Source organism: Salvia splendens, unplaced genomic scaffold, assembly GCF_004379255.2.
Source record: "Salvia splendens isolate huo1 unplaced genomic scaffold, SspV2 ctg46, whole genome shotgun sequence".
NCBI lineage: Eukaryota > Viridiplantae > Streptophyta > Magnoliopsida > Lamiales > Lamiaceae > Salvia > Salvia splendens.
In genome coordinates, this window is record NW_024599112.1 from 57,795 (window position 1) to 70,507 (window position 12,713).

At 32.6% G+C, this 12,713-nt stretch overlaps 1 protein-coding gene across 1 annotated transcript; it reads left to right on the forward strand.

The window, feature by feature from the left end:
• Positions 1-8,011: 8,011 nt before the first annotated feature.
• LOC121790280 (60S ribosomal protein L19-1-like) lies at positions 8,012-10,036 on the forward strand. Its single transcript, XM_042188544.1, has 5 exons — positions 8,012-8,170; positions 8,850-8,972; positions 9,208-9,521; positions 9,640-9,695; positions 9,789-10,036. Exons 1-5 carry the CDS (start codon positions 8,059-8,061, stop codon positions 9,811-9,813), a joined length of 630 nt encoding a protein of 209 aa, XP_042044478.1. The 5' UTR covers positions 8,012-8,058; the 3' UTR covers positions 9,814-10,036.
• The last annotated feature ends 2,677 nt before the right edge of the window (positions 10,037-12,713 follow it).

Below are 12,713 nucleotides of genomic sequence, written 5' to 3' on the forward strand. Positions count from 1 at the left end.
TGTGTGTAATATGTCACTAAGAATAAGATGTACTATCAATTTATTTGCATAATATAATGTATATATGGATAATGGATGTATCTGATAATCTGTGTATGTAACATATATGGATAATGGATGTATCTGATAATCTGTGTATGTAACATATATGGATAATGGATGTATCTGTAATCTGTGTATGTAACATATATGTATTTGGTTTTAGTTGCTGTAGGTCAGTAGGTGTATCATACAACATGTGTACCAGTGTATGCATTGTTTAAAATTAAAAAATTACTTTTTGTGCTATGTTGTCAATATCGTGTGTGTAATATGTCACTAAGAATAAGATGTACTATCAATTTATTTGCATAATATAATGTATATATGGATAATGGATGTATCTGATAATCTGTGTATGTAACATATATGGATAATGGATGTATCTGATAATCTGTGTATGTAACATATATGGATAATGGATGTATCTGTAATCTGTGTATGTAACATATATGTATTTGGTTTTTAGTTGCTGTAGGTCAGTAGGTGTATCATACAACATGTGTACCAGTGTATGCATTGTTTAAAATTAAAAAATTACTTTTTGTGCTATGTTGTCAATATCGTGTGTGTAATATGTCACTAAGAATAAGATGTACTATCAATTTATTTGCATAATATAATGTATATATGGATAATGGATGTATCTGATAATCTGTGTATGTAACATATATGGATAATGGATGTATCTGATAATCTGTGTATGTAACATATATGGATAATGGATGTATCTGTAATCTGTGTATGTAACATATATGTATTTGGTTTTTAGTTGCTGTAGGTCAGTAGGTGTATCATACAACATGTGTACCAGTGTATGCATTGTTTAAAATTAAAAAATTACTTTTTGTGCTATGTTGTCAATATCGTGTGTGTAATATGTCACTAAGAATAAGATGTACTATCAATTTATTTGCATAATATAATGTATATATGGATAATGGATGTATCTGATAATCTGTGTATGTAACATATATGGATAATGGATGTATCTGATAATCTGTGTATGTAACATATATGGATAATGGATGTATCTGTAATCTGTGTATGTAACATATATGTATTTGGTTTTTAGTTGCTGCAAATGAGAATCATGAGATGGCTTATATAGTATATACATTATGATTTATGTGTATGTGTATATAATATGGGAGTATTTTAGATTTTTTAGCTATCGCCTACTGGAGAACAAAATTAATATGAGAATCATGAGATGGCTTATATTAATTATTTGTTTAGGCATTATTTCAGTTTTATGCTATTTAGACATAAAAGGAATTTAAATAGTCAATAAACCCTAACCTTTTTTTGGTTAAATATATATCAGTAGTTACTTTATTACTAAACATATGTTACTGACTGCGTCTTTATGATATTTTGGACATTTTAGTTAATGTATAGTTATTAATTACGTTATAGTTTTGTGCTAAATATATGTGGTGAATTGATTCTATATTATTTCTTGATTAGTAATTAATTTATGCTAATTATATTTTTATGTTGCAGATTTATAATTGCTAAGGATGGAAGATTCTTCTCCAACAATTAATACAGAGACTCCAAATAGTTCCAACTCCAAGAAGAGACAAAAAAACTTATGAAGTTTGGAATAACTTTACGGTTGAAGAACCCGACAAAAATGGGAAAAATGTCAAGTGCAATCACTGTCTTCTAAGATGGAAATATGAAGGTACGAAAAATGGAACATCCACTTTTAGTCGTCATATGTTGCTTTGTAAGAAGAAACCTAATTTCGGTGATTTGAGTGCTATGTTTCTTAATCACGATGGGAAGTTAAGGGTTAAGGATAATGTAATAGATCCAAAAACATGTCGGGATTGGATGATTAAGGTATCAGTTACACATAATCTTCCCTTGAAGTGGGCTGAATATAGCGCAATGAGAGGTTTTTTTAAGTATTTGAACCCGAACATAACATTTATCTCTAGAAATACTCATGCCTCGGATGTGATGAAAATGTATGAATATGAAAAGGAAAAATTAAAGATAAGATTGAATAGTGTTCCTGGAATGTTGTGCGTGACTAGTGATCTTTGGACTGCTTGTACTAATTCAGGATACATTTGTTTGACTGCACATTTTGTGGATGAAGAATGTAAACTGATAAGGCTAATTTCATGCATGGGTCTAGGGATTTAATTCGTGATTTTACTGGGACTAACACACGTTTTTAAGCCAGGTGTGTGAAGGAATTCGCCAGGTCCAGGAAAGAAGACCAAAAAATCACAAGGTCGAGGAACTGGCGATTTAGTGAACGATTATGAAGAGAATTGCTCGACGGAGGAAGCTCCAGAGTTGAAGGGTAGAATAGAGATTTCTACGAAGACTCAAGGGCTATTTCCGCATCTATAAAAGGCAGAAGCATGCAAGCTGGAGGGATCTTCCCGGGGGAGACCTCACCACAGCCTGTTGCTTAGTTCACTTTCCCACACACACACTTGATACTAGTTTTGAGGAGATCTCAGTTCGCACGTTCGGGTTTTACCTTAGCTTCCGATATGGTGTAACACCGCTCTTGTTAAGAGCGAAGAAGAAACAATTTATTTTCTGCTTTCCGCATTTTGCTTACTTTGCCGAGCTTCGTTGTTCGAAGCTCGGTTCGCTGTTTTCACCGAATAGTTTCTGGTTTAATTGCAAGTTTGATTTTCCGTTATGGCGATTGTGTTGATTTCTGGTTTGATCGTTTCGCTTATTGAGATTTTGGAGTTTTAATTTGTCTGAGTTGGATGCGTTTCGCAGCTGTTTACTGAGTTATTGCAGGTTAATGGTAAGATCTGGGAGATTGGAGTTGGATTGTGGAAGAATTTTGGTTGGATTTGCTGGATTTGTTGGTTGTTGGGTTCGGATGTCTTGGATCCGGAGTGGATCAAGCATTCTGACGTGAATCTGAGTAGTTTCGATCTGATTTTCATGCTTGGTTTACGTGTTTTTCTTTCATTCCGTCTAGTGTACGCAGATCTGATGTGTTTCCGAGTTGCAGCAAGATAACGGTGACCAAATCTCTATATTCTGTTCGAATCTCGCTTTTGCTCTGTTTTGTTCATCTGCAAGTTTAATTTGGTAGAGAGGATGCATTTTGCTGCGAGCTAGCGTCAGAGTTTGTTAATCTGCAGTTCTTTCCGTACTTGCCACTTTTGGAATTATGGTCCCTACTTTCAGTCATATTCTGTTTAGCTAGATTAGGTAGTTGTTTACACTGTCTAGGAAGTGGTTATGTTTCTTCTTGTCGAAATCTGAATTTACAAGTTTAACGTGTCCTAGGTCTAGCATTTACATTTTCTGCCTAGGTCTAGAGTTAGTTTAAAATTCTCAACCCTTTTGTTGCGTGGCAGCAGCCATTTGTCTGTCCAAAGTCTCTGAGCACTACTTTGCGAGTCCATCTCTGTGGGATCGACCCACTTCCCTATACTAATTCATAGTATTCGGGTTGAGGGATTTTTTATAATTTTTGAAGGGGAGTCGATGTGTGTCCAACGACCAAGCACTCTATGTTCTCTTAAGTTCCTAGACCTTGTGCTCTAGTGGATTTAAGGAGCGTGGTGTCTTGACCAAGCGCTTGCAGTGATCCATTTCTGTGCACACTCGAAACAAAATTTACCTCTCTTCATAAACTAAATAGCAAAATACTTGCATTTTGTTCTATGCCTCCACATTCTGCACCTGGATTAGCTCAAAAAATTTCTGATATCTTGATGGATTGGAAGATAGATAGGAAAATCTTTCCTTTGACTTTGGATAATGCTGCGGCTAATAATGCCATGGTGAAATTATTGAAAACACGACTTTAGTTGCAAAACTCATTATTGTGCAATGGGTTTCATGTGAGATGTTGGGCACATATTTTGAAACTTATTGTACAAGAAGGGTTGAAAGTAGCTAGTGATGCTTTAGATAAAGTTAGAGCGAGTATCAAATATGTTAAAGCATCAGAAGCTAGAATGATCAAGTTTAAGGAATGTGCAAGAAAAGTTGATATTGAATTTACTACTTCATTGTGCTTGGATATGCCTACACGTTGGAATTCCACATATTTGATGCTTGCCAGTGGAATTAAATATCGACGGGTTTTTTCTATGCTTGGATGTGATGATTTAGCTTATAAGCATTGTCCGACAGAAGAAGTGGGAAAGAGGAAAAGTAATGTGTGAATTCTTGGAGCTATTTTATGATATTACTACTTTAATTTCTATTCATCCTATCCTACTTCCAGCTTGTACTTTATGGAAGTGTGGAATATCGCACGTTTGTGTTTGTTGGAGAATAATTCTAGAAGTCATGATGAAGTGGTAAAGTCTATGTCTCTTAAGATGCAATCAAAGTTTGAGAAATATTGGGAAGAGTATAGTGATATTCTTTCCATGGGGGTCGTGTTTGATCCAAGAATGAAGCTGAAACTTGTGGAGTATTGTTACTCAACACTTGATCCTCTTTCAAGTGAGGACAAAGTCAATAGGTTGAAGACGAAAATGTATATTCTATACTATGAGTACAAGAAAAAAGGTGATGATGCATCTTTGTCTAAAGTTTCTCAACCTAGTGGAAGTTGTAATTCTAAAGTTGGAGAATCTAAATTCATGGAAGGAGTAAGAAGACAAGAAGTGGGAAAATTGAAAATGAATCCTAATGTGTTTGCTGTAAGTATTTTTTTTATAAATATTTGTTTAATTTATATTAATTTCATTTAGTATCATTTTACTTACATTTTGATAATATTGTTATAGGCATATATGAGTTATAGAGGTGCAACTTTGGAAGCAAAGCCAGCATTGGATGTATATTTGGAAGACATGATGATGGATGAAAATGCTAAACTTGATTTGCTTAAGTATTGGAAAGATCATTCATCCAATTGCGCAGAACTTGCTAGGATGGCGTGTGATGTGCTTAGTATTCCTATAACAACGGTAGCATCTGAATCTTCCTTTAGCGTTGGAGCACATATCCTAAACAAATATAGAAATAGACTTCTTTCTTAAAAAGTCCAAGCTCTTATTTGCACGCATAATTGGTTGCATGGATATTCTAATGGTAAGATTTTACTTTAGTTATAAAATTAAAAAAATCAAACTATATTTTATTTTTATATTATAATTCTTCCAATAGAAGATGAAGATTCCGAAGATGAGGAGGAGGAAGCACATGATCAAGGCAAAGCGTAAAAAATTATCGACTTGGAAGAATGAAATTCAGATACTTAAGTTTTAGACTTATTTGTGAATTATAGACTCTTTAAGAGTTTGTAGTTTGAACAATTTATCTTTAATTTTATGTTATGTAATCTTGGAGTTTTGTCATAAATATTTTGAATTTTAAATGTTACCTTTTTCATATAAACTGACTTCGCATCTTTTATATATAATATAATAATTAATTATAAAATATAGATATAGAATTCTTAAAAGTTAAATTAGTGTTATAGTTAATTATTTACTTTAATTTAATTAGCCCGTTGGGCTAGCCCGAAACCCGAAGGTTTAGGGTTATGGCTGAAAATTTAGAACCAGATAAAATCTCAGCCCGATAAGCCCGCATCCGATAAACCCTAAATCCGAATAGGGCTGGCTCGAAACCCGCTGGGCTGACCCGATTGACATCCCTAATTAAACCATTAAGTCATAAATTGACGCAAAATCTCCAATTTCTTTTTGAGGAAAATCACGATCTTGACAAGTGGAAGGAGAGTTTATAAATGCAGTAGTATTTTTGTTTAGCACAAAAATAAGATTGCAAGTGGACAACGTTGAGAGTAAATATAATTTTCTCTCTTGTTTTATTTTTTCTCAGAAAATGAAATGCTTCTATTAAGGTAGAAGAGGGGAGGAAGTATATGCAAAGCATTTAACGAATAAGTAAAGACTAATACCATAAAATTACTTCTTCACCTAATGGGTTAAAGTGAGTATAGAATTTACCGAATAAAAAAAACTGTTCGACTCAAAACATGCTTATTAGTCTAGCCCATGGCATATCAAAACGATCATGGGACATGATAAATTTTAAATTCAATTATATTAATGGCTTAACTCACTGGTTTGTAGGCTAACCAAATCCTTCTCAGCCATAGTTTTAGTTATTGTTTCAGCGCCTTGCAATAGTCGGTTAATTGGCTTGTCGGTTCGATTATTATTCAAGCCGACTGAATACCTAAGCCTGGTAGTATATGTGAATAAACACGTTAACTATTTCGATAGTCATCATGATGTCATAATTGCACGTATATAAAAAAAATAATAAAATCTACTATTTCCGTCCCACAATAGGAGTCCACATTTGACTCAGGACGAGTTTGAAGAAATGTAATGAAAAGTGAGTTGAAAAAGTTAGTGGAGTAAAAGTCCCACTTTTATTTATTAGTTTCATAATGAATGTGAATGGAATGGGTTAGTGGAATATAAGACCTACTTACCATTTATAGTAAAAGTAAAATTGGATTCTTATTGTAGGACGGACTACAATGACGAAAATGGACTCTTATTGTATGACTGAGGTAGCATGTATTTTTGTGTATTGACAAAAAAATCTAGAGCTTTTGATAAGCTTATTGCAAAACAAAATAATCTTTTAGTGTTTTATCTTTTGCGCCTCTCTTTTGTGCACTAGCTTCGACGTTAAAAAGTTGGGTAGTACTCTCTCCGTCCATTCAAGATGGTCACCTTTCCTTTTTTGTTTGTCTCAATCAAGATGACCATTTTCCAATTTTGAAAATAACCTCATCTCTCCTCATTAAAATATTCAACTACCATTTTTCTCTCTACTTTATTCCGCCTAACAACACTTCCTAAAATTCCGTGCCACTAAAAAATGTGGTCATCTTGAGTGGGACGGAGGGGGGTACTATCTTTCTCATAAAAATAGAGAATTTGAGGATGATACAATGTGAAATTGAAAAAGTAAGATAGAGAAAAAGAAGTGATTAAAGTAATGTTGTTGATAGTAGGGGTGGGTCGGTACGGTATACCGTACCGAAAACTGCGGTTTGACAAAATATCATACCGATACCATACCGAATTTTGAATTTTCGGTATACTGAAAATTCGGTATGGTTAATTTTTTATACCTTTACCTTACCGTTATTGCGGTATACCGAAGTACGGTACGGTCTACTGTAATACCGTTTTGAAAAAAAAAATTATATACAAAATATTTAAAAGTATGATTTTCATAGATTTTTTTATTTTTAATACTATTATATATAAAAATATATTAAATACTCCCTCCGTCCCACAAAAATATGCACTATTTCCTTTTTAGTCCGTCTCACAAGAAAATGCATTTTCCAACTTTAGAAACTCACTTATCTCTAATGAGGTGGGACCCATTCCCCACTAACAATTCTTTAATTACTTTTTCTCTCTATCTCTCTTTTTACTTTACCAAATTTGCATTAAAACCCGTGCTGAACCCAAATTGCATATTCTTTGGGGCCGAAGGGAGTATAATATAATATTTATATAATATTTCAACATATACTGATTTTTCGGTATGCACCAAAGGTTCGGTATACTGCAGTATACCAAATCTACGGTTTAGGAAAAATGATTCTGTTACCGTACCGAAATATTTCGATACGGTATTATATCGTACCAAATTTGCTGTGTACCGAAAAAATCAGTATTTTCGATATTTTTTCGATACGATAAGTGCAGTATTTCGGTAATTTTCCTCACTCCTAGTTGATAGGTGGCTCATATTATCAATAGTTCTTTATTATGAAAAAGTTTTCAAAAATAGATACAGACTAATTATATGGGATAGACGAAATATAATTAAAAAGTGTTTTTTTGGTAAGGAAAATACAAAATTTCCCCATAAATCATGATTATGTTATTACAGAAATGTAGATCGAGAAGGCCCAATTAATATAGGCCCAAACTTTATTTATAAACTCCCTCTAATTTCACAAATAAAAGCCCAATTATATTGTATAACCCTAATCCATCGCGTTATAAAATTGTATTTCTCCTCTCGCCAATTTTCCTCCTTTTGCGAGATAGAGAAATGGTGTCGCTAAAGCTGCAGAAGCGGCTATCCGCCAGCGTCCTCAAGTGCGGCAAGGGCAAGGTCTGGCTCGACCCTAATGAAGTTAACGAAATCTCCATGGCTAATTCTCGTACGCTCTCGAAACTTTTCTGCTGGTGGTTGTGGTTCTCTGAGATCTGCGCAATTTGTTTCTATTAGCGCTATGTCTAGCTGCGAAATACTTATTTTGAAAATTAGGATGTTAATATTGATGGCTGTGAGGGGTTTCATATGTTTCGGATTGTTCTAGATGGAAATGCGCTTTTTGTTGTTGGTTCATCGTTTAATTGATAAATCTCATTGAGCTTGTTTAATTGACTTTTCATTGTTCAGAGCAGTGGATAATTTCGAATTGCAGATAATTGGTTTAAATTTCTTAGTAGTTTTAGCTTTTTGATGTGTCGGTCAGTTATGCTTCGTATTTTACCTAGAGTCGATTGTTATTTATCAGTGTGTTTCTGGATGAAATTGGGAAACGCTTCAGCTTGTTCAAATCAGGAACACAAACTAGTGAAAGCTCTACTGCCGTGCCAAGAATTTTTTGAGTCTGACCTAATTTTTGTTGTCATATTATGACTAAAAATCAGCTAAATCTCTTTGAATGAAAAAAACACCCTTTTATTCATTACTCTAACACTATTAGTCTATCGTCTGTTTTTTGGTTCTACTCAATATTAATCTTTTAATTTCCTAGCATTTGTAATGAGTTTCTACCGGTGATTATTTCATCGCTCGGTTTCATAGTTGATGTTCTTCCTTTTTTGTTGTAGGACAAAACATTAGGAAACTGGTCAAGGATGGTTTCATTATCAGGAAGCCCACCAAGATTCATTCACGATCACGGGCTCGTCGGATGAAAGAGGCCAAGAGGAAGGGTCGACACTCTGGTTATGGTACAGTCATTCACTTCTTCTCTAGCTTTAATGTATGTTTGGATCAATCTGAAATTAATTAGTGGCTGGTTGTTCGTTAGTCAAATCAAAAGTCTAAAGATTCCCGTTCCATTTTCTTTTTGAGACTCTATCTAAGATGAATTTCATAGAATGGATTCATTTGGTTTAACCCACTTCACATTACTGTTTACTTTTGTAAGTTTATAATTATTTTTGAATTTCTGAATGAATACAGGTAAAAGAAAGGGTACCAGGGAGGCAAGGCTGCCCACAAAAATTCTTTGGATGAGGAGAATGAGAGTGCTAAGACGGTTGCTGAGGAAATATAGGGAGGCTAAGAAGATTGACAAGCATATGTACCATGACATGTACATGAGAGTGAAGGGTAATGTTTTCAAGAACAAGCGTGTTCTCATGGAGAGCATCCACAAGTCTAAGGCTGAGAAGGCTAGGGAGAAGACGCTGTCTGACCAGTTCGAGGCTAAGAGAGCTAAGAACAAAGCTAGCAGGGAAAGGAAGTTTGCAAGAAGAGAAGAACGACTAGCGCAGGTAATGTTGGTTGAATTCTTTTCCTCGACTCACTAACTCTCATGTATTAGAACATGCACGTATATTATAAAGAAACATTCTACACTGGATTTTCTTATTGTTTCTTATATGAATTCAGGGACCGGGAGAGAAAGTAGCACCACCAGCTGCGGCCACTCCTGTCCCTACATCTCAGTAAGTGACTGACATGTATATTCACCATTTCAATTGGTTTATTACCACAAAATCTAGTTTGACTAACAGCCTTCAAAATTATCTGCGATGCAGAGGTACTAAGAAGGCTAAGAAGTGAGATCTGAGATGACCGCTCTTGTGCTCGTGGTAGCGTTCTACGCTCTCTCGATGGTTTTGTTAGTATCACAACTAGCATCTTAAATCGTTTTCTCGTCATCACATAACTATGCTTTACAATGCAAGGATTATTGATACACAACTTATGTTTTGGTTGACCAAGTGTGCTCTCATGTTTTCCGTTTACAGTTAATTCTCTGGAAAGATTGCTTTATTTTCTTTGACATCGTGTTCTTTATCAATAGCAATCATCCACCACAAGCACAAGCACATAACACAAGGCTAGTTTTGCATAAATTGGAGTTGTTTGTTATAATACGACTTCTTGGTCTTCTTTTGTGAATGCTGATTTTATATTTATTGGAATTTTTTAGATCTGAAAATTATATTCCTCACATGAATACTGCTAGAGATTTTTTTCTTGCAAAAAAAAAATATTCGATGGCAACCACCAGAGCTGGTCTTCCGATCTGCTTCACATGCTTATTCTGAATGTGTTGGCGATTAAAAATTTAGTGGTATCTGGTATGGATATATTTTCATGTTATGTATCCAACTAATTACAATATATCTGGACATTAATTTTTATTTTGAGCTATGATATGAGCTAAATCAGCGTTGCTTAATAAGGAAACTTTTTTTTTCTTAACGTGCTGGCGAGTAAAAATTTAGTTGTATGGCATATTGTTATTTAATTAGTTAAAATAAGAATGTCATTACATAGGATAGTAATTTATTAGAAAACTATGGATAAAATTGGATAAGTTTGAAACCAAACCACCAAGTGACCAAACCAATACGGACACATGTTGATTAAAAAAGAACTCTACTACAAATAGAGCAATCATAATTTAACAACAGACATTTCTATACCGAAACATCATCTAATATATACGTCTATCAAAAAAAAATTAATAATACATATAGATACAGACATTGGAGAAAAAAATCTTACATTTCCAAACATGAGCAATGCATCAATTACTTTTAAGTATTTGGGACTTATAAATTGTAACTGACAAAAATTAATTTATTCATTATTTACAAAATTTATTTGTGAAGCCAATGACATTGTATTGTATTGGACAATGGAGTTGACTAATAACTTTTGTTTTTTTATTCTAACCAAGATCACATTTCCCTAAAAATGGCAATCTTGTAAATAATCTTAAAATTCTCTTTTTATATTATAGGTATAGATTGCACATTAAAATTCGTATTATTTAAATTCGTGTTATTTTAAAATTGATCTATTTTAAGGGACGAAGGGAGTAATACTCAATAATTTGAGTAAAATTGTCTTTTCACTTTAAGTTCGTGGCCTACTTTTAATCGTGGCTAACAAAATCGGCTAATTCGACATATTTATGCTTTATACAAAGAAGTATATAATATTGAAGAGAACATACAATGAAATGCAGGCTAGAGCATTTTTAAGTTCAACTCTAAACACTTTTGTTAAATCTCAAAATGTTGGAACATTTGACTTGAACTACCAAAACTGTATAAAGCATGATAACTTGAGAATATTAAAATGCAATTTATTTTCCATTTAACAATAAATTTATCCTTTCTACTATTATTCTTACCTCAACCATTTATGAGATCAGTAAAAGTTTTTACACAAGTAGAAAAAATATTCCCTTTCTTTTAGAAATTATATTCCAGAAGTCTTTTACTACTTTCATTATATCAAAGTTTTTTATCTGCTTTGTGCTATATTGGAATAAAAGAAAGAAATATAAAATTGAAAATAAAAAAATATGATTTTAACTTAAATTCATATATGGCAACTATCATTAAATACTATAAGTCCATTCAAACTAGATAAGTAAAGACCAATTATGATCCGTTTCCATTTAAGCCAACGAGTTCAGTTCAATCACATTTATGTGCAAGTTTAATTTCTACTACTCCTACTATATTTATGATGGTTTAAATTTCTTATATTATTATTATAGTCATACAATGGTTTGTATGTTAACTTCACGTATATACTAGTATAGGCATATTCACCCTATAACAATTTCAATTCTAAAAACTTCAAGAATTGAATTTTTTAATAAATAATTTGACCTGATCAAAAAGTTGAATGACAAAATTAACACCAATTCTGTGTGAACGAGAAGATCTGAAAGCATATGTTGTACTAAGTTCAAAATTGATTTTGTCAGTAGTACAGAACTAAGACCTATTATAAGCCATCGGAAAATTGACGACGAAGATCATATATGCATACATATCATTACAGAAGTTTAGAAATATTATCAAAATAATCATAGAAAAAATTAGCAGTTAATCATGTAACAATTTAAAGCTACTCACTTTTTTCTTTCCTAAAAATATCTCTTACCTTTAAAATTTACATAATTCACTATTTAAATTAATTTTCATAAAACATATATATTAAATTAAGGTAATGCAATGAAGATTCTAATAATGTCCTAATTGTATATGTTCACATGAAGAAAATTGATAATGTATTTGCATATTGAGTGTTATAGTATATATTTCACACTAAAATAATAAATATTGAATATTAATATACACACTGTAATGATACATGTTTGAGTGTTGAAATAATACTCGAGCCATACCATAGATTATACATTTATGATGTTATGGTGAATATTCATGTTACTCATTGTGATGATTAAAACAAAACACACATTCGCAATTGATTGATAGTACTAAACATAGTTTATACAAATGTATCAGTATAGTCTAATGTATAAAATTACATACTACTACTATATATCATTAGGATAAAGTGGGAGAAATATATAGAAAAAGTGATTACAGATATTATTAATAAAAAATGAGATATACCTAATTAGAAAAAGAAACTTATTAAAAATAAAAGAAGATTAATTTTTATAAATAATATAAAATAGAAAAAAA